Here is a 21,546-nt window from a genome sequence, read left to right as displayed (position 1 = left end):
TGGTTTAGCACGTCACTGCTAAACAGCTGTTCTCTGAGGTGCTGTCAAAAAAAAAAAATGCTGGCTTTGCCTCTCTATGAAAGGACGGCAGTGACAAGCACCTTCCAGCTCACTCACTCGCTCGCCCTTCAGGATGAGGAGGGTACTGCAGCGCCTTCTCATGTGACATTTCTCTGTATTTTATTGTTCAAATAGCAAGAATAGGGATGTTACACATACACTGAAGACATTTCACAGGCTGTAGAAAGTTATGGAGTAAAATAAAATGTTTCTGCAAACATTGTATTGATGACCAACAGAAATAGGCACGCGCCATCCGCCATTCAATGCACTCAGTGTGGTGCACGGCTGAGCACGCAGCAGCCTCGTCTGTCCTGTATTTGATCAGGAAATGTGCAATTACAGCGAAAATGCTAAAAAAAATTAATCATACAAAAATACGTTTATAATACATTTTAATGGACTATTATTAGTATTTTATGCTATTATTCCTTTTTTGAATTTTTGGTAATGACTGCAGGTTACCAATATCCATCCAGCCATCCGTAGTCAACCTGTTGTAAACAGCTTTCACAATAGCGACTCTGAGCGGCCATTCTCGTGAACTTCACGGTAAGCTAGCCACAATTTAGCTTCCTTGCCCACATAGAGATTTAGCAATTTAACCAAACACGAGTGTGAGATATGCAGAGTGTATCACTCAAGCGGACCTGTTCCCACTGAAATATAACTAGACTACTACAAAGGGTCGTTTCTTCACACGCCAGGGCTTTTCCTCGTAAGTTTGTGTTTCAAAATGCATCACGTTTGTGTTCGAAAACGCGTGCTAACGTTCAACTAGCCTGCTAGCATGGCTCGTGCTACCGGCTGTACAAACGACCACAATCTTTGCTTGACTACTGAGGCTGTGAGACATAAAAGTGTATTATACGGCAACGCTGACTGTGTGGCTTTAAGTACGCTTCATTGAAATGGCTTCGTTTTTTCAATTTATGTGTTAGAGTGACAGGTGCCAATCAGTGCACCCACACTCGCGCAAGCAGTAAGCTAGTTAGCATTAGCGCTGTGTTGCAGCACCTTTGCTAGCCGGTTAGTTCAATGCTATGCATCGCCACTACGGTATAGTGAGGCGCTTGCACTGTATGTTTTAATTCAATTAGCACCTCCAGTTTCTCTTTTGCAGGAGAAAAACATGTCGGGGGTCAAAAGGAAAATAGAGGACGGTGATCCTGACTATGAGGATATTTCATTAATCCAAAATAGTAAGCGAAACAAAGCAGCAGAATTAAGTGGTAAGTTAGTCCATTGAATGCACACAGTGTGCACCTGTCATGCATCATGCATAGTATCATATTCTATCACGATGTTGTTTACTTGTATTAAATATTTCTTTCAAACAGCCCGACATGCAACAGTACAGAAGATAGAAGCCATCATTACTGAGCAGTTCTCTTTGGAGATAAAGAACAAAGAACATGAGATAGATATTATCAGTCAGGTAAAGCATACAGTCTACCTTTTGTTTAATTTGTGAAACTCAAAAATGTTCCTACAAAGCTTATTAAGTAAACTCTGCTTCGTCCTACTCTTTTTTTCGGACATTAGAGCAAGTGTAAACATGAAGTACTTCAATGTAACCTTGTCAAGTTTATGCTTAACACTTTGGGTTGTTTCTTAGCGACTCAATGAAGCCAGAAGGATGATGGACAAATTGCGAGCATGCATTGTGGCCAATTACTATGCAAATGCTGGGCTGACAAAACTCCAGGAGGTAATTACCACTTTTTATTATTTTCTAAAGTTAGTGTTTTAGAGCAGCACAGTGGAGTAGTGCAGCATGTCTCACCCCTTCAGGAGATACAGTTTCAATCTTTGAAAAATCTTTCTGAAGTACTCGGGTTCCTTCTACATCCCCAAAAAATGCATGTTACACTAATTAGAGACTCTCCATTGCCCATAAATGGCAGTTTGAGTGTAAGTGGTTGTATGTCTGTACACTCCTGATCAAAATCTTAAGACCAGTTGAAAAATTGCTAGAATTTGCATTTTGCACATTTGGATCTTAATGCGGTTTTAAGTAGAGCTACAATATGCAAAAACAAGAAGGGGGACTGACACAAAAAGCATTTTGAAAAAATAATTTATTGCAAACAACAATTAAACTGAAATAGGCTGTTTATCAGCTGATCAAAAGTTTAAGACCACAGGCTATAAAAGCCAAAATCTGCTCTAAATTTTCATTTTCTGTCAGGCATTCACACTGTCATGCCCTCCTGATGGCTAAAGCTAAGAAGCTTTCTCTTTTTGAACGTGGTCGGATTGTCGAGCAGCATAAGCAAGGCCTCTCGCAGCGTGCCATTGCTGCTGAGGTTGGGTGCAGTAAATCAGTCATTCTACATTTTTTGAAAGAACAAAAAGTCAAGTGGTAGACCCAAAAAAATCACGCCTGCGCTGAGCCGGAGGATCCGATTGGCTGTCCATCAAGACACAGAGCGGTCTTCGACTCAAATTAAGGCCCTTACTGGTGCCGACTGCAGCGCAATAACCATCAGACGGCATCTGCCGAAAAACGGTTTAAAAAACGAATTCAAAGACCTCGTCTCCTTCAACGCCACAAAACTGCCTGTTTAAACTTTGCCAGGGAGCATCAAAACTGGGACAATAAAAGGTAGAAAAAAGTTTTATTCTCTAATGAGTAAAAATGTATCCTTGACGGTCCATATGGCTTCTAACATCAGGTGGTCCAGGGTCGTCAAACGGCCTATTTATGTCACTCCCCCTTCTTGTTTTTGCATATTGTAGCTCTACTTAAAACCTCATTAAGATCCAAATGTGCAAAATGCAAATTTTAGCAATTTTTCAACTGGTCTTAAGATTTTGATCAGGAGTACATGTACAGTATGTGCCCTGTGGTTGACGGGTGATCAAGCCAGGGTGTACCATGCCTCTCACCCAAAGTCAGCTGGAAAAGGCTCAAGTTCATTTGTCACCCTAATGACGACAAGCAGTATAAAAAAAATGGATGGATGTTTTTTCCCAATTTTACTGTGCTTCTACAGCCCTCCAAGAGTGACCCCGCGGTGTTGAACCATCCAGCTATCCGACGATTCCTAGAATCGCCGTCGCGTTCCTCCTCCCCTCTCAACCAGGGCTCGGAGACGCCTTCCCTGGCCCAGTCGGAGTCCGAGTCCCTGTCGCAGCATGGAGATGGCACTGACAAGGATGTTGAGGGGGCATGGCGGGAGGAGAGCAGCAGTAGGCAGGAACGAAGACCTGGACGCAACACTGGCAAGGTGGGTCTAGCTAAGCTTGAGCAAGGCAGAATTTGGGGTATTAATGAATATAAGACAAGCTTGAATAGGACGTACCTGGAAAAAAAAATCTCATTGCAAATTTAAATTTAGGAAAGTATTTATGGAACATGATTTTTTTTTTTTTAAGCATTTAAAAAATATATATATTTTGTGGTATTTTTTTTTATTTCAGGCCAGTAACTCATATTAAAAGGATTAAGAGTAAGATACAATAACATTAAAATATCTAAGTAATATATAACATTACATCATCAATTCTAGGGCCGTCAAATGATGAACATTTTTTATCAGATTCATCACAGTTTTCAAATGTATTAATCTTGATTATTATGTCTGAAACATGCCAATGTTTCAGACATAATACTTTACTGTATTTTATTGAAAGATAAATGAAAGGGCAGGATTATATGTATATATTAACAGTACCAAATTAATTGAAAATTTAAATCAAGTTAAGAGATGGCACACGTCTGAAAATCTATATTTACCTAACACTGGTTTCTAGAATATTTCAGTCAGTCTTTAACTGTGTTGTTATGAGCAGTGAGGAGTTGCATTCAAAGACAACACATAATTTAAGCTGAATTAACATGTTTTGAGTGAATTTTTTCTGGGATTTCCAAGCACACTTCAATGCAGCAAATTGTACTTCCGCATTAAGAGTTACAAAGTGAGTGATAAGAATATCCAATTTTTTTTTCTTTGCATTTTCGTTTATTTAGACCACACATACATGCATAGTAAAGACGTTGCTGTGATGTTCGGAGTGTCTGTGAATGCATCTTGCGGTCAGTCTAGTGACAGTGAGGAAGTGTTGTTGCAATGACAAATGAACTAGTGTTGCTTGGTGTTGGAGATACATACAGACCTTTTCCAAAAAAATTAGAATGTCATGGAAAAGTTGTTTAATTTCCATAATTCCATTCAAAAAGTTAAACTTTCATAGATTATAGATTCAGGGCCCACAATTTAAACGATTTCAAGTGTTTGTTTATTTTTACGTAATTTGGGCTTCCAGCTCATAAAACCCATGAAAACAGGAATTCAAAAAATTAGAATACTGTGAAGAAATCACCATTTACTTCTCAGTTTTTGCAGGAAAAAAAGAGAAAGAAATTAGGATCACATCAAAATCAAAATATGGTACTTTCAAAACGATATGTCAATCTTCAATACTTGGTTGGGATTCCCTTTGCCTTAATCACTGCCTCGATGCCACGTGGCATTGAAGCAATCAGGCTGTGGCATTGCCTGGGAGTTATGGAAGCCCAGATTTCCTTGATGCTTGCTGTCAGCTCTTCTTTGTTGTTGGGTCTGGTGCCCCTCATTTTTGTCTTGAGAATACCCCATAGATTCTCAATGGGGTTTAGGTCCGGTGAGTTGGCTGGCCAGTCAAGCACTGTGATGGCATGGGCATCAAACCAGGTTTTGGTGCTTCTGGTGGTATGGGCAGGGGCCAGGTCCTGCTGGAAGATGAAATCTGCATCTCCATACAGATCCTCAGCAGAAGGAATATGAAGTCCTCTAAAACATTCTGGTAGACTGTTGTGGTGACCTTGGATTTAAGAAAGCAGAGTTTACCAACACCTGCACCGGACATTGCACCCCAAATCATGACGGACTGTGGATATTTCACACTGGACCTCAGGCAGCTTGGGTTCTGTTCCTCACCCGTCTTCCTCCAAACCCTTGGACCTTGATTCCCAAATGAAAGGCACACTTTACTTTCATCGGAAAAGAGGACCTTGGACCACTGGCCAACAGTCCAGTCCTTCTTCTCCTTGGTCCAGTGGAGACGCTTCCTACGTTGGCTCAGGTTCAGAAGTGGCTTGACCCGAGGAACCCGACAGTTGTAGCCCATCTCCCGGATGCGTCTGAATGTGGTGGTTTTTGAAGCTGTGACTCCCGCCTCATTCCACTCTTTCTGGATCTCTGCCAGATTCTTGAATCTTCCCTGTTTGATAATCCGCTGAAGCCCATGGTCATCTCTTTTGCTGGTGCATCTTCTCCTGCCACATTTTGCCCTTCCTGTAGACTTTCCATTAATATGCTTGGACACAGCACTCTGTGAACAACCAGCCTCCTTAGCTATAAACTTTTGTGGCTTACCCATCCTATGGAGGGTATCAATGATGGTCTTCTGGCCAGTTGTCATGTCTGCAGTCTTCCCCGTATTGAACCGAACTGAGACAATTGAACCAAACTGAAGCAATTTAATGACACCTGGGGAAGCCTGTGCAGGTGATTTGACTTTAGTAGATGATTAGTGTGTGACACTCAGTTTAAAACATTCATTCCCTGCAAAATTTGGGCTGATTTCTTCACAGTATTCACATTTTTTGAATTCCTGTTTTAATGGGTTTAATGAGCCGGAAGCCCAAATTATGTAAAAATAAACAAATAAATACTTGAAATCGTTTAAATTGTGGGCCCTGAATCTATAATCTATGAAAGTTTAACTTTTTGAATGGAATTATGGAAATTAAACAACTTTTCCATGACATTCAAATTTTTTCGAAAGGGTCTGTATATGGTGGTGTGAATTGCACTGCTGTTGATGTGTTCAAGTCAGAATAATCTGTGGGGAGCTACACTGTGCCGCCGTCTGTCGTCATAACAGAGAGCCGTGGCTTGCCATGATGCGTATGTGTTAATTATGCTAAAAAAATTAACGTATTTAATTAAATGAATTAGTTAATGTGCTATTTATGACAGCCTTAAATAATTCATACGGAAGTGTTTGATATGATATGATAGAAATAAATAAATAAATAAATAGAAGCACACTGTACATCTGTACAAAATCCTTTTTCTGCTTTTATAAGAATGAAACAATCAATCTATTGGTTTGCTTGCCTATCATCAACCTCTTGCAGGACTGTAGTGGAACGTTGACTTCACGCTTTACATTTGCTGTCAATTTGTTAACAGCAGAAAACTGCCAATTTTAACATGTTTTTCTATTGGTACTTGTAGGACACATTTGGTGTTCCTGTGGCCATGGGAAATGAGCAGAGGGTGATCTACCACACCACAGGAGACGAGGCATCCCGACTCTATGCAAAAAAGACAATCGTTGTGGGCAATGTGTCTAAGTATGTGAGACTTCACCAAGCTCACAATGTTATTTCCTGTCAGGATGACCTTTTGCGTTGTTTGACTTCACAGTTTCACCTTATTTCATCATGTTTCACAAGTTTTAATGACTTCTCATGTGCATCCTCAAGCATGTGTATTCTTTCAGTAGCGTGTCAGTCACGTGGTGGTGATGTCATCCATTACACCTACACACTCTGAATATATGTCTTCTAACCATGTCTCGCTCTATTCAAAAAGTGAGCTGTCTTTTCCATCGTAAAGATACCCATCCAACAGAGTTTACAAAAATCCTTTTAATTGAGAAACTTTCAAGGGTGTGAACAATTTTGGACATAACTGTAGGTAGGTCGATTGGTTGGGGCTTTTTGAGTACATGAGAACGTTGAAAGGAAAACACGGCTCTCTTTGACCGCATGGTCATTTATTAACAAGTATATAAACACAACAAAGCAACAACTAAAACAATGTTTTAATAGTGCCAAGGGGCAAACTGCGCAATCTGCATTAATACCACTGATGCGGTTATTGTAAACGGTACAACAAGTGTAACACGCATTTTCACTACCAACATTTTAAAGCGCAGGCAGAGGAAAGATGATCATGATCAAATGCAGCTCCTGCTGTGGAGTTAGTAAATAATATATATATATATAGTATATTATTAGGTTGCCTACAGCCACAGCCAATGTTTTTTAACCAGGTGCTAGAGCCCCCGGCTGTAAGGAGACCTGGCAGTTAGTTGAATGGAGGCATAAATTGGAGCAAGTATACTTTTATTTACCACAGCTTTAGTGCACTGGAAAAGCTCACGTTTGAAAAAAGTATCAATTCAGCTACCTAAAGAAGCCTGTTTCTCCTCCGCTGCCAGGTACATCCCTCCAGATAAGCGTGAAGAGAATGACCAGTCGACTCATAAGTGGATGGTGTACGTCAGGGGCTCCCGAAAGGAGCCCACTATTGACCACTTTGTCAAGAAAGTTTGGTTCTTCTTGCACCCCAGCTACAAACCTAACGACCTGGTCGAAGTCAGGTTAGTGCCAATCAGCAGTTTTCAAGCAGTTGCCTTGGGCAGCATTCAGGGACGCCGAGACAAACGTGTTTCAATCAATGTTTTTGGTTACACTCTTGTGTTGCCTGTAGACATACAGTGTTTACTTCCAACCTTTAATTATTATTCTAAGCCATTAATTTGCCCCACCTCTTTCCGCTACACTAAAAGTAGGAAAACAAGCAGCTTGTTTAGTCTGTTGTTCATTTCAGGAAAAACTGGTGTGTGTGTGTGTGTGTGTGTGTGTAAAAACACTAAATCAGCAAAAAAATTTAATCGTTAGATTAAAAGTTATCCCATTTGTGACTCGCCACGTGATGTTTGTTATCCCTTACAAATGGAACATAAAGTCCATAAAGGTTGGAGTCTGTGATGTCACACAATGACTCAGCTCAGTATGACTAAACGTGGGCACACCTAGAGTGTACACACCACACAGTTGCCTAGAAAAAAACATCCATATTGTGGCGATATTGCGTCACACAAGGGACAGTCAGAGGCACTTCAGCATGCTTGTAGGAAGTTGCTCTTTATCTGGGCAGGCTGCTGTCAAAGTTGAACTAACATTGACCTTACACACAATGGAAATGGCAGATGGCAATGAAAGATAAAGCACAGCAAACTTAACACCAAGAGATAAGCGCGTGTGCGCGCGCACACACCCACACACATGGAGGAACTACTAATAATACATGCAATGATAAACAACTTGGATAACATTAAACACATAATATTAAGAACTACTTACGAAGCAGTGCCGTAAAGCATGCTGGGAAGCAGGAAGTAATCCAAGTTTATAGTACAATATTTAGGACACGTCTCAGCCCAAATCACTGTTGTGTTGCACACTTCATCTAAAATAAACTGCTCTCTTATATCCCACGCAGAAGAAAATCTCCACATTCACACAGACCCTTTGATGTGATTCACCAGTGGACAGATATGTAAAATAAGTACAGTACTCTCATTCATGTGTGTGCTGCATATGTCCCGAAGGTTAGCGCACTACCCCTTAAAAGTTCCAAATGGAGAACAGTGAGTCATGCAAGAGAAAGCTTTACTTATTTTAGAAGACAAAAGGTCACGTTAATCCTTCGTCATATAAAACTTGAGTCCTCCATGAGTAGCGTACTTCCTCAGCCCTCCTTGTTTGTTTGATAAGCACTAACCCAAAGTTTGTCATGTGTCTGTCACATGTTTTGTTTTGCTGCAGAGCTTGGCTGAGAAATGTAACTTTTAAAAGGAAATTGTCTTTTTTTTTTTTTTTTTTTAACCAATGATACAAAAGCAATCACTCTAGTGGGAATTAATCTAATGCTGCTATATTCTATCCTGACACACGATGGCACTCCTGTGCTTTCTAATCAGTTTTTTATTTTGTTAAAACAAACAAAAAAATGACCCAGGATTTAAGTTTGCCTGTGGCTTTTTAATAAATGACCTATTTTGTATGTCAGCAGTCAAAATCTCTCTGGCCTCTCTGGCTGTTCAGCTGACAAGGTACTTGTGTCGCTGTGGGAAAGGCACATATTCTCCATGTCTGGCCCTGTTTTTTTTCATATGCCGTGATCCGTCTTTAAAGTGTTTGCCCCTTCCTGACACTCATGCCGAGATGATTTAACTTCCACAAAAAATGCACGTACTTAAGTTTCACACAGGGAGACGCTGAGTATTTTTCTACAAATTCATTGCATCCTCTATACAAATGCTTTCTTGCAGATGTGCACCTTTTAATGATGATACTGGGTTTTTTGTATCTGTTTTCAGTGAGCCTCCCTTTCATTTAACTCGTCGTGGGTGGGGGGAGTTTCCTGTAAGGATCCAGATTCATTTCAAAGACCCTCGCAACAAACGTATTGACATCATCCATCAGCTGAAGGTCAGACATACTTTTCAACTTTTCAAACAAACAAGTTTTTCCACACAACTTTAAATCACAAACTATACTGTTTATATCACCCAGATTATGAAATACTGCTTTTAAACGCCTTTTTTCCTTGCAGCTTGACAGAACATACACTGGGCTGCAAACACTGGGGGCTGAGACTGTAAGTGTTACTTTTTTTTTTTTACTCCCCTAGTCTAACTACTAAGAACTTTACCGGTTATAATTTTTTCAAGGTGGTGGATGTAGAGCTCCATCGGAATTCTCTTTGTGAGGATTACGTCTTGCAGCCATCTTCCTCCAAGGTGACACACAGAGCCAACAGCCCGATGGCAGTCATGTCGGCGCCTCAGACTTGCGGACGCTCCAGTTCGCCCAGCTTGTATAATTCCAATTTAGAGAAAGGTATGCATGAATTAATGTTTGTGCAGTTTAATTCAAGATGATATTTTACAAAGGATCCTCGTAGAAAGGGTAATAGTTTTTAACTTGTTTCAGGTTTAGTCAAAGCAGAGAGGTCTGCAGGATGTCATAGCGCAGGCCTCACTGCAGGTGAACGCACGCCGACGCGACCTAAAGCTAGTGACAGGATCACTCTGGGTTCCCATGGAAACTCTGCCTTCCAGCCCATCACAGGAAGCTGCAAAATTGTTCCTCAAGGGCAGCCACCAAGCCCTGCTGAGTCTCCTGGGAAGTCGTTCCAACCTATAACGATGAGCTGCAAAATTGTCTCAGGTATATGTCTCCACCTACTGTGCAGTGAATGCCGCTCTTGCTTGTGCTCTTGTGCTTCAGATGACTAGATAGCTATTACCTTAACACAGTGCTTCCCAAATGGGGAGGAGATTTCGATTTCAGTTTGTATGGTACAGATAAATAAATAGCACCACCCAGATTTGGGTGGTGCGTTAACATTTCTGTCCCCCAGTGGGGGCATGACAGAAAATAATTGAGAGCCACTGCCTCAACAAGTGGATTATCATTTTTGTTTTTGTTGTCGAATACCTTTACCTCACCAAGTTTATTTTACAGAAAGCAACCCTTTCACTTTCTCACCACACACAGGTTCTCCGATCTCCACGCCAAGCCACTCACCGCTGCCTCGCACACCTACCACATCCACGCCTGTCCACAGCAAACAGAGCTCGTCTTCGGTGCTCAACAACCCTTATGTCATCGTTGACAAGCCGGGCCAAGTGACTGGCGTGGCATCCTCGTTTACCGCCTCCGCAGGTACGCCTACATTCATTCCCTACTTGCTGTGAATAAAAGCATCAGTGCTTCAAATCGGAAGTGAACCTGCAGCGAAATGTCTGAGCTGCCCACATAAGACAGTTAAAAATGGCTGAAAATAATATATTTTAAAGCATGTTACCTATTCCTGTTTTTTTTTATTTTTTTTATTTTTTTAAAGCATACGTGTAATTTAGACTCTCACCTTTGTGTTTGTTGCCTCGTTCTGTCCATACCGCAAGTGTGACGCTCCTTGATGGTAGGTTACTATGGTGACAGAGCTCCTGCATTTCATGGTCATATTAGAAGAAAATCTGATTCATACCTAACATCCATCACCTGCAGACAAGATGTGCTGTTTTCAGCTGATAGATTCCTGCCAGTTAGTTCAAGCACTATATGTGCCCACCAACCTCACCTAATAGTTGAAAATCATCTCTCCAAGATGCGTTGCGTTTTTTTTCTCCTCAAACTCTGTGAGGCTGATGTGGGTATAAGTCCTTTAACACCTACTCAACATGCTTGTGCATGCTTGATGCGAGTGTTTCCAGGAGGCTAGTGGGAACATTGCTCCAAGTGGTGAAGATGGCTTCATGAAGGGCATCAACTGGCCATTTTTATAAACTTTACTTGCCATCCATCCCCAAATGTTCTCTATCGGATTTAAATCATTATTATTATGATTATTATTATTATTATTATTATATACTTGTGTTACACACATGAATTTGTGGAATTCATTATGTTAATGAAAATAGCTCTTCAAAGCATTAGAAATAATGCACCCCCAAAGTATTGCTGAATTTTCTTTTTTATTACACAGCAAACTCTCTTGAATGCAATAGTAATTTATTGACGGTCCCGAGTATAAACAACCAGCGGTTACAATGGTACGTCCCGTGCGAGCTCCCTGCACCATGACACAGCAGTCCGGGCATGGTGAGGGGAAACTACCGCTGTAGCTACAGAGCCGAATATCCAACGGTATAACGGTACCACAGTACACCGTGGACATGTTTGCATGATGGTGTTGCGTTTTCTCAGGGAAATGTGTTGCGGCAGTCGAGTGGCAACCAGCTTTGAGGCGCATTACCGCACCTACGATGTTGGAGTGAGGCCTAGATTTACGAACGTTATATGGCAACCAGATCGGCCCGATCTCGTGGTGGAAGCCGATTTATATTATCTTCAAAATACAGTCGCTCGGCAGCCGATCCCGATCCTGAAGATTGGATCGGGACATCCCTAGTACCCAGAGCGCTTCACAGTGAACCTATTATTCCTTCACTCCTCAGTCACACACTGGTGGTGGTAATCTACATCTGTATCTGCAGCTGCACTGGGGTATACTGATGGAAACTTGGCAACTAGTTCTCGCCTACCGCCTCTCAGACCACCACCAAACATTCATTCATATTCACCAGTGTGGTCACCACTGGAGGCAAGGAGGTTAAAGTATTTTGCCCAAGGACACAACAGTGACAGAGGTCGAACCACCAACCTACCGATTTCTGGACGACCTACGTTACCTGAGCCGCTGTCGCTCGAATAGCTAGCATATGTTAAAAATAGTGATTTACTGTACAGAAGACAACTATTTTTAACAATTACGATTTCAGCTTTAAAAAAAAAAATAAACTGTTTGGCCTATGTACGTAGGTTTCCATAGTGCATCCAGTCACACAAAAGCAGTCTCAGAGAGGCGATAAACAATTTACATTCATGTTGTTATGATAGGCTATACTGTACATTCAGTGGTAGCTCACGTTAGTAGCTAAACTGACAACAAACATAACTAGTGTGTGTGCATGTTATATTCGCAGTTGCTTACGTACACACCACAGGAAGATATAATGCTTGCAAAACGTTTAAGCACTTTAACTGCATTCTTTGTCTTCTCTTCCATGACCTCCTGTGTTTGTGTGGAAATGTCTCTGCAGGAAGCCCCTCAGCCAAACAGTCTGCTGCTCAGGGATGTCGCTCACCAGCCCCTAAAATTCACACTGGTACCTTCCTCTCATCGGGAATGAAAGTGAGTCGAGTATTGATCCTGTTAAGAATGACGTGTGACCAAAAACATTTTAACAGGTAGTCTTTTTGTTGTCATAACTGTTCTTTTAACAAAGCGATGTGGTATTAATAGCAGGCGAGGTTCTATCCTCAGCAGTTGTGAGTGCCTTGGCAAGCTTTTTATGTAGGACATCAGTGTGAGGATGGGAGAGGGAGTGTTTTTTCCCAGAGACAGTTAAGCCGTCTGTGTGATTTCACTATAGAATCAGCGTCCACAAAAAATGGCATATGCTTCCCCTTAAATTCCTGTTTTAGTCCAGCAACACTTGTCATGAGATCAGATTTTGCAGTGGTAACTTGACATCTGTTATGGTAGGCAGAGGATACATTTAACTCATTCAATACCAAAGACGTATTTCTATGTTGTTTTTTTAAACCCGTACGCTCGCTCCCAAAGACATATTTATACGTCTTTTACATTTTTTTGCACGAGAGTCAAAAAGAGGTATTGACGCAAGTGCACAATAAAGAAGTCACTTTTCAAGCAGTTTTAAGCCGTAAAAACGACCACAAGGTGGCAGAAGTGCATTTGATAAGAGCTCGGCATGGATCATGACAGTAAGGAGGAAGTGGAAGGGCATGGAGGAGTGTAGCATGCAGAAGGTTATGCATTGTAGGGAAATGTTAAATGTTAACGTTATATCCTCATGTAGTATCCAGTCAGCACAATCTTAATTTAGCTGATCTTTAAATATGAATTAGAAGAACGTTCTTCCTGTATTTAAAATTGCAATGTCTTTAGACACTGCATTTAAATGACCTCCTGCATGTATTTGTTTACAGGTTATCATCAAGCAAGAGCCAGGAGAAGTTTCAACGCAGCAGCAGCAACAGATGGCTTCTACAGTAACCACGCAACAGCAACCAGCTGCTACAGCGGCACATCAATTTGTCCCAGTCAAAGGAGGGCACATGATCTCCATGTCGGCCCAGAAACAGGCGGGCGGAGCCTCAGGGGCCACGAGTAGCAAGGTTAGTCCATCTCACAACTTACCGTTAAGTGTGTTGTTAAAAGCTCTTCCTGTTACCAGATGTTAGGCATTCCAGTTAGTTCAACGCTCCAGTCTGCAGTGAAACAAGTGGCCATCAGCAGCGGGCAAATTTTGGTCGCCAAGGGCAACCCTTCTGTCTCCAAGGTGGTGGGTGGGAAGCAGGTTTTGGCTCAGGGAGTGACAAAAGCCATTGTCAGTGGATCCAGTGGCATCCCTGGTCAGCAGGCTGCAGCCAAGGCAAGCGGCGGTTTAAGTGGCAAGACTGGAGGTCAGACGTTCGCCCAATTGCAATGTTTATTGATTATATTTTTCTGTTTGTGTAAATCATTTTTCTGCTCTCAGTGATGGCTACACTTCAGCTGCCTGCAAACAACCTGGCTAATCTGGCCAATTTGCCTCCGGGCACCAAGCTCTACTTGACCACCAACAGCAAGAACCCCTCAGGGAAGGGCAAGCTGCTGCTCATCCCACAGGGAGCCATCCTCCGAGCCTCTAGTTCAGGTGAACCATGTTTTCTTCTATTTATCAATTCTATGCTTTACAGCAAAACCATGGTCACCTATCTCAAGTCATTGACATGCTGCTCATATTCTATATAGCCATGATGTTTTTTGTTTTTTTTTAAGCTATGCTCCATGACATTGCTTTATCTTTATGAAGGCATAATTGTGTTCATTGATAATAGATGTACTGTCACATAAGCTGTCACAAAGGGCATGACAAAAAGTTTGTTTTGTACAGCTTTTTTTTTGGTGAATCCTTATACAAAGTATTACGATTCAATGAGTATCCAAGGTTAGTTCTGTCCTCAAGCCTTGACATTTTCCTCCATGCCTGCTGTTGTATTAAATAAGTCCCTGCCTTTCTGTAGATGTTAACTTTGTTCTTCTCTCGACTTTGAGTCACTCAAGGGTCATCTTTGTTTTTTTTGCCTTTCTAAGCCAGAGGCCTCACTTTACACATTCACTGTCATTGTATTGAAATTGATTTGAAATGACTCAAATGAATAAGATGGTTTTTGATTTAAAAAGTTAAAAAAGGGGACAATTCTTGATCAGATTTGCGCCTGGTGTGCTTGCGGCTGTCTTAATTTAGGTCAACAGTCTCAGAGCAGCTCGTCAGCGGGTGCTGGGGGCTCTCAGACATCCTCCTCTTCCTTATCTGGCAGTTTGCCCTCCAACCTCTCCTACACATCCTACATCCTTAAACAGACTCCGCAGGTGGGTAGAATTATAATACAAACCTTAACGATATGCTAAATACTTGATATGGTTCCTTGCATCCACACTTGCTGGGATTCTTGCTGATTTTGAACATGATTCCTGCTTTACTTATTGTGATTTCATGTAGAGTTGTTTCTCAGTTGTTGTAGTCCAACCTTTGTAATTGCTTAAAACAGCAGGCAGTATCTTTTTTAATAAACTACTCCACACCAGTGCTACCTTTTGTTTTCAGTGAGCATCACTCTTAGGAGCTGATGATAGAGAATAGTAACACAATTCAGATCTGCTGTTATTAATGCCTCCTTATTCAGAAGTTTTGTCTGATTTGCACCACTTGTCCATTTTTTAGGGCACGTTTCTTGTGGGCCAGCCATCACAGGGCTCGGGGAAGCAGGGGAGCTCTGGTGTGGCAGCACATGCCACGTCATCTCCAGCAACCGCTCCTCAGCAGGCCATCCGTGTCACAGCGGGTCAGAAGGCGGCCATTTTGGCTCAGGTAGGAAGCAAGATGACAGGATTTTTTTGTATACAGTTGTGACTGTGAAATGTAGTGTTACATGTCTGTGTTACTGCATTTGTCAGGTGGGGGGCGGCTCCCAGAGTGCACAAGTGAAGTTGTCTGACGGCTCTGTTAAGACGGTGACTGCGGCAGGCCAATTGTCCAAGCCGGGGATGACCACATTGAGGATGACAGGCGGAGTCATCACGGCTGCTAGCTCCACCGCCAGCTCTGTCAGTGCTGCAGCTGCCATCCAGCAACAACAGGCTAGTCTCTTACTTAAGTTGTTTCCTTTATTCTGCCTCCAGACCAATACCAAATTCAATCATTGTACCTCTAAAAATGCAAAAAAATTATACTACGTGTTAAAGAAACTTAATTTATCTAAAATAATCTTTTGCTCCAAAAGGATCACTCAACATGTCAGTTGGGGAAAAAAAATAATCTTTTGGCATTGATAATCAAATCTGCGAGAAGTGAATGAACAAAGGCTTTGTCTTTGTGCATTCAATGAAATCACTGACCTGGTCTGCAAAGCTTATTCATAGAGACGACACAAGTAAACATGATCAACTCATCAAACATGACCAGACTGAGGAAAGTCAGCTCCCTATTGAGTGCCATTCAAATAGATTGAAGAGACTGCAGAGAGTAAACAGACAGCTATTTAACTTGAAGTTGCATCTGTTTGCTTTTTTAATTAACTGCAGAGTATTGTGTTCCATGTAGGCTGTTGATGGTGGAAAGTCTGCCTCCCAGCACCACTCTGTCCTAGTTGCAGCCAATCAAGCGGCCGTGATCAGTGCTGCTAAGAGTGCCAGCGCTGCCGGTGGAGCAAGTGGCGGTGCCATGTCAAAGACCGCTGTGGCCACCTTGGTCAAAGGTGCTGCTACTTCTTCTGCCAAAAGTGTTGTTGGTTCACCGGGTGCTGCGGTAACTGTCGCCAAAGGCATCACCACCATGCCTGTGGTCGGCACAGCCAAGGGTGCAAGTATGGGCTCTGTTGCCGGTGTATCCAAGAGCAGTAGTACGTCGCTCGTCAGCGGCTTAGCAGCAGGAGGAAAGACTGGTGCAACGCTATCAGGTAAGGCTAAAAGACCCTCACCATATGAGCTAATGCTGAATTGATCAAATGTCTTACATTAGGCATGCTAAAAATCCACTCTGGAGGTTCCAACTCACAGCAGACAGTCTTGACCATCCCAGCTAACCAGCTCAAGCAGCTGGGGGTGGCCAGTGGCTCTGGTGGGCTGCAGACCATACTCATGCCTGTGGGCAAAGGTAATGCTGCAGTAATCTCGGATTAGTCACATGATGTAAAAAGTCCTTTGTTGCTCAAAATTGCTAAATTTGTTACTTTAATTTGACTTTACCTCTGAATGTGTTTTTGTGGTGTCCAAGTAGGCATGTTATTTCCTCCCTCTCACTTTTCACCTCAATGTAAATCATGTTTGTTTCCATCGTTTGTGTGTCCTTTTGTGTACACAGTGGTGTCTAAAGGCTCCTGTTGTCATTCCTTACCCACCACAACTACTCACCCTGGAGCAGCGGGAGTCTCCCCAAGTTCTTTGAGCCACGCCTCCCCCTCTCTTGCCCTGCCTCTGGCACAAGGTGGGTGAGAGGGGGTCATCGCTGCTTCCTCCCAGTGTTCCCTGTGCTCTGTCATTCCACCACCTTTTCTTCTATTTATAATTTACCGTTGTCAGGATGACCCAGTAATTTGCATGTAATAGCAAACAAATACTTCCCAGTCCCTGTTGTGTGTGTGTACATAATCACAGTATTGGAAACAGTTTGTATTTTGCAGTTGAATTAATTCATCAGATAATTGTTGTCTCTTTGAATGTTCTGCACTCTTTTTTTCATGTCAGTGTCATTGTTCTTTAGGCAGCAAGCTAGCTGAGACTAAATCAACAGCACATTTGCTGGTTGCAGCCTAGTAGTACACTCCATTTTGACTCTTCAAGACCTTATTAATCAACAATTAATTGCATGCAAATTCTTAACACTCAATAAATTGAATATTTTGCACATCCCTAGCATATATAGAGTTGTAAACAACTACTTATAGTGATGTTATATCTCCAAACAAGCCAGATAACGTAGGCTTAATTGAAACGAATGACATATTTTCTCATGCCACAGTGAAGACGGAGCCATGTGCCGGCACAGCTGTCACAGCTGGTCCCTCACCCCCGGCAACTGCCCCCCTCCACATTACCTCTGCAGCTACCATGGTCAAGCAGGAACAAGGCGCTGATCATCCTACGCATGACCTCATCAAGTATGGATGGCTGCTTTTCTATGTTATATTAACCGACACACAAGGGGGGGAAAAAAAGTGATTTGTCTGCAGAAGCTTCTTGAGCAGTCGCTTATAAATGAGAATGTGACAGATTATCTCAGCTAATTAGCGTATAATTAATTGCTCTCTTCCCAGCACGGAGCACATAGAGACCATGATGCAGCTGCTGACAGCTGTGGTGAAGAAGTTCCCTCTCATTGTGCCAGATAAGTGTAAGCGAACCTTTTCACTGCCTTCCATTGGTTTTAATTGAAAACTAACTTGCTATGAAAAATACAAACTGCAAGTGCAGTTGATATGTTTTTGACTTTATGTTTCTTCTTTAGCTGAAGACTCCTATCCATTCTGTGCCTCTTCAACAGAACAGTATTATTCCTGGAATATTGGAAAGCGCAGGGCATCAGAGGTGGGTTATCTGCCCTCACTAATAGCACTGCATGGAACAACAGCATAATATAGTACGCTGACTTTCTGGTAAAGCGGGTATTTGAATGAGCTCATATTTTAGGTTGCCAGCACCTACTTAAAATGTCTTCTTTTTCTGTTCCATCATATGCAGATGTTTTTGTTTTGCGCTGTACACCTGAGTCAGCAAGCTTTCTGATTTCCTCATGTTTTCACTGTTATCTGGTCAGATGCCTGCTCTCATCTATTCTTAATGGTTTCATTGATACGTTAAAGCAGCCTCTAAAAATGTTTTTGAGAAGGGAATATTTATATTGACATTTACTCAAACTGCACTTGGAGCACATTACACAGGTAAGAAAGAAACTTAAAATTTGTCATCCTAATTTAAAAAAGAAAAAAAAAATGACCCAAGTAATTTTTTTGACAAAAATTAGTTTTTGGCCTAAATCATCTCTTCATAATGGTGGCCATCTCTGGTAAAATCACCTAAATCCTTAGTCGAAAGGATCATGCTCTTTATGCCATATAGCAGTCCAGTAAAAGCTGTCCTTCTCTGAGAACTCTTGAGTCGTTTTTTTGTGTTTTCCCAAAAACTTGAAAATATGACTTAGGCCATTATTTTAATAGGGTGACGAATTGTAGATGAAATGCCTTTTAAAGCTAAGCAAGTCTTGTTAAAGGGATAGTTGGGATTTTTTTTACATGAAGTTGTATGACGGGCCGCACGGTGGCCAACACAGTAACAGCCTTGAGATTGGGAAGACCTGGGTTCGATTCTCCCTTGGGCATTTCTGTGTGGAGTTTGCATGTTCTCCGGGTACTCCAGCTTCCTCCCACATTCCAAAAACATGCATGTTAGGTTAATTGATGACTCTAAATTGTCCATAGGTATGAATGTGAGTGTGAATGGTTGTTTGTCTATATGTGCCCTGCGATTGGCTGGCGACCAGTCCAGGGTGTACCTCGCCTGTCGCCCAAAGTCAGCTGGGATAAGCTCCAGCATGCCCCCGCGACCCTTATGACACTGGAGACAAATATAATGCTGGCTGCAGTTTAAAATCAGTAACACACACACACACACGTTTCTGTATAGCTTCAACGAGCGGTAGCGGTCAAGCGGGCCATCCAGAACGTGTTGGATCACTCGCCTCGCCTCCAGGCTCTGACGCCCCCAAAGACCAGAGAGGTGGTGCAGTGGTGTCGGCAGAGGGGCTACACCCCGCCTGACCCCGAACCACAACGCAAGAATGACGACGAGTCCATCGAGGACATCCTCACCCAGATTGACAGTGAGCCTGGTGGGTGTGCTTTACTTTGTATTTGTAGCACACTGTCTCAGCATCCTCAGTATTCAGTGATGTGTTTGCTTGCAAGAACGAAGTTTAGTGTTTTTTTTTTCTGCCTGACTGGGATGTTGCAGCCTGTGAAGTGATGTGACAGATGCACAAATGGAATCTTTCCACAGAGTGCCCCTCCACCCTGAGTAGCTGTGAAGAGCTGATGCTACGGCTGGAGCAGATGCAAGCTCTGCTCAAGACGGAACCGGAGGAGGCAGACAATGAAATAGTGGATATTGTCACCGTGATGCCGCCGTGCCAGAAACTAAAGGTTAAGGAGGAGGAGCAAGAGGCCGATACGGAGCCCAAGTTCTTTCTGGGGCCTTGCGTGTCAGCCCAGTTTGTCAGTGAAGCAACGCAGCAGGTCAGGAGCACTTTGTGCACATTATTTGATTTGTTCTCTGCTATGAGGCCTTTCATGACTAATTTTGTCTTCAACAGTTACAGTGCATTTATTGAGTGAAACCAACATAATATAAGAAGGCTTACGTGAACACTTTGTTGTCTTTAGATTGGGATCACCTTCCAGCCAGTGGAGGTGGAGAAGAATGTTTTTGCTCCGGTGATTGAAGCCATGATTCTGAAGGTCAGAATCATCTTACTTTATCTCTTTATTCCTTCAGTGAACTTGGACTGAGGAGATGAATTATGCAGTATTCCCTCAGCTCAGAAAACTGCACATTTCACCTTGTGCTGTGCAGAGGAGTGTGGTGTTTTTTTCTGAAGTGTTTGTACACTGCAGGCAACGGAGCAGTTGGCCAGTGACATCCTAAGAGAAGCTCTGGCTGGAGCCTTCGCCAAATCCCCTCAGAACAGGTCAGTCCAAATTTTTCTATAACATTCAACCTACTGCCTACATGCATATTACTCCACCTTTTTTAACACATCAGTTAAAAAAATACAACTAATAAAATATAAAGTAAACAAGAAAATGCATTTTGTTTTATTTCATCACTTGGTTCCCCAAAATGTCCCACCCCACGCACACCAGGTCATATTCCCCACGTGTCACGCTTTTTCCAGGGCTCCAAGAGAGATCACAGCCATGAACATCCACCAAGCCATATGTAGCATCCCCACCTGTGACTTCCTCACCAACTCACACATGGGTTTCCTGGCCAAGGACAACTGAAGAAACTCCACATTCCCACCAGAAGGTCCTGTCATGAACTTGTTTGCTGAAGGGCTGCTGCTCCTAGTACTGTTTGGACAGTAGCACTCTTGCTTACCTCATCACCCTATTTTTTATTTTTATTTTTTTTTTACAGTGAAGTGTTTCCTGTCACACAGCCTGCTAGTTCATCACCATAAACTGACAACACACTATTCTTATTATTCATCGTTCTGCCCCCTTGGCTACTACTGGGATGCTGTTGCGATGGTAACCACGGCTCTGCCATCATCAGCATCCTGTGTGATACCCAGCGGGGATAATTATCACCATGCAATTGGTGCAGGTTTTATTCATGTGCTGCGTTCCAAACTGTTTTGTTATTCTGATGGCGTAAAATCAGTCAGCTAAAGGTTAATAATATAATAACAAATATTTTTATGACTGTTTGCATTCTTGTCACCAGTCTCAGTATTTATATCAGTCATGTTGTCATGTACACACTGTATATGAGCAATGTGAAATAGATGCCGTTATATTTTTTATCCAAGATCATATATTGACAGCAGTGTGTGTGTGTGTGTGTGTGTGTGTGCACGTATGTCTGCGTAGTGGGCCGATACTGTGTTGATCAGTATGTTTTTATTGCACAAGTGTTGGTCTGAAGTGAATGTTGAAGCCAAATTAGTGTATAGACAATGATGTATTTTCATGTTTCAGTGAAAACCAAAAAAAAAAATCATCAATATTCTTGTAATAAACACTAAAAGGTGTGAGCCAAGTCCTGTCAAATTTTGTCATGCTTAAATGCTCCTTATTTTAATACCAACACATCTAGTTTGGGAAACTAACACCGCCAGGAATTCTGGGCCCCATGGAAGGAAGAAAAAAAAAAATCACATTGGGCCCTGCTTAGGCAGCTACAGTATATCACCACATCTTTATTTTTGAAGCCCCTGTCAGTCAGGGTCCTTGGAATTGTCGTAACCTTCCCACCCCATGTGGTGCCACTGCGTTAAATG

At 42.2% G+C, this 21,546-nt stretch overlaps 1 protein-coding gene across 5 annotated transcripts; it reads left to right on the top strand.

The window, feature by feature from the left end:
- Positions 1 to 611: 611 nt before the first annotated feature.
- yeats2 (YEATS domain containing 2) lies at positions 612 to 20,739 on the top strand. Of its 5 annotated transcripts, none has more exons than XM_054768555.1 (30): positions 612 to 778; positions 1,184 to 1,292; positions 1,401 to 1,498; positions 1,679 to 1,771; positions 3,060 to 3,293; positions 6,291 to 6,409; positions 7,282 to 7,443; positions 9,229 to 9,340; positions 9,465 to 9,509; positions 9,583 to 9,751; positions 9,845 to 10,081; positions 10,412 to 10,579; positions 12,520 to 12,611; positions 13,433 to 13,621; positions 13,681 to 13,909; positions 13,984 to 14,142; positions 14,737 to 14,861; positions 15,214 to 15,360; positions 15,447 to 15,629; positions 16,093 to 16,447; positions 16,510 to 16,644; positions 16,852 to 16,974; positions 17,509 to 17,647; positions 17,804 to 17,880; positions 17,995 to 18,074; positions 19,170 to 19,374; positions 19,542 to 19,777; positions 19,925 to 19,999; positions 20,156 to 20,229; positions 20,437 to 20,739. In XM_054768555.1, the coding sequence occupies exons 2-30, from the start codon at positions 1,193 to 1,195 to the stop codon at positions 20,543 to 20,545; spliced, it is 4,269 nt and encodes a 1,422-aa protein (XP_054624530.1). In that variant the 5' UTR covers positions 612 to 778; positions 1,184 to 1,192; the 3' UTR covers positions 20,546 to 20,739. The 5 variants fall into 5 exon arrangements, with proteins under 5 accessions (XP_054624530.1, XP_054624531.1, XP_054624534.1 ...); XM_054768556.1 differs by having other exon boundaries at positions 1,170 to 1,292; XM_054768559.1 differs by lacking the exon at positions 7,282 to 7,443.
- Positions 20,740 to 21,546: the final 807 nt, after the last annotated feature.

Source organism: Dunckerocampus dactyliophorus, chromosome 2, assembly GCF_027744805.1.
Source record: "Dunckerocampus dactyliophorus isolate RoL2022-P2 chromosome 2, RoL_Ddac_1.1, whole genome shotgun sequence".
NCBI classification, from domain to species: Eukaryota; Metazoa; Chordata; class Actinopteri; order Syngnathiformes; family Syngnathidae; genus Dunckerocampus; species Dunckerocampus dactyliophorus.
This window is presented reverse-complemented; position numbering and strand designations above follow the sequence as displayed.

Coding starts and splice junctions, on each gene's coding strand:
- yeats2 (XM_054768555.1), top strand. CDS start 1,193: ATGTCGGGGGTCAAAAGGAAAATAGAGGACGGTGATCCTGACTATGAG. Junction 7,444..9,228: donor AACGACCTGGTCGAAGTCAG/GTTAGTGCCAAT, acceptor ATCTGTTTTCAG/TGAGCCTCCCTTTCATTTAA. Junction 12,612..13,432: donor TCCTCTCATCGGGAATGAAA/GTGAGTCGAGTA, acceptor ATTTGTTTACAG/GTTATCATCAAGCAAGAGCC.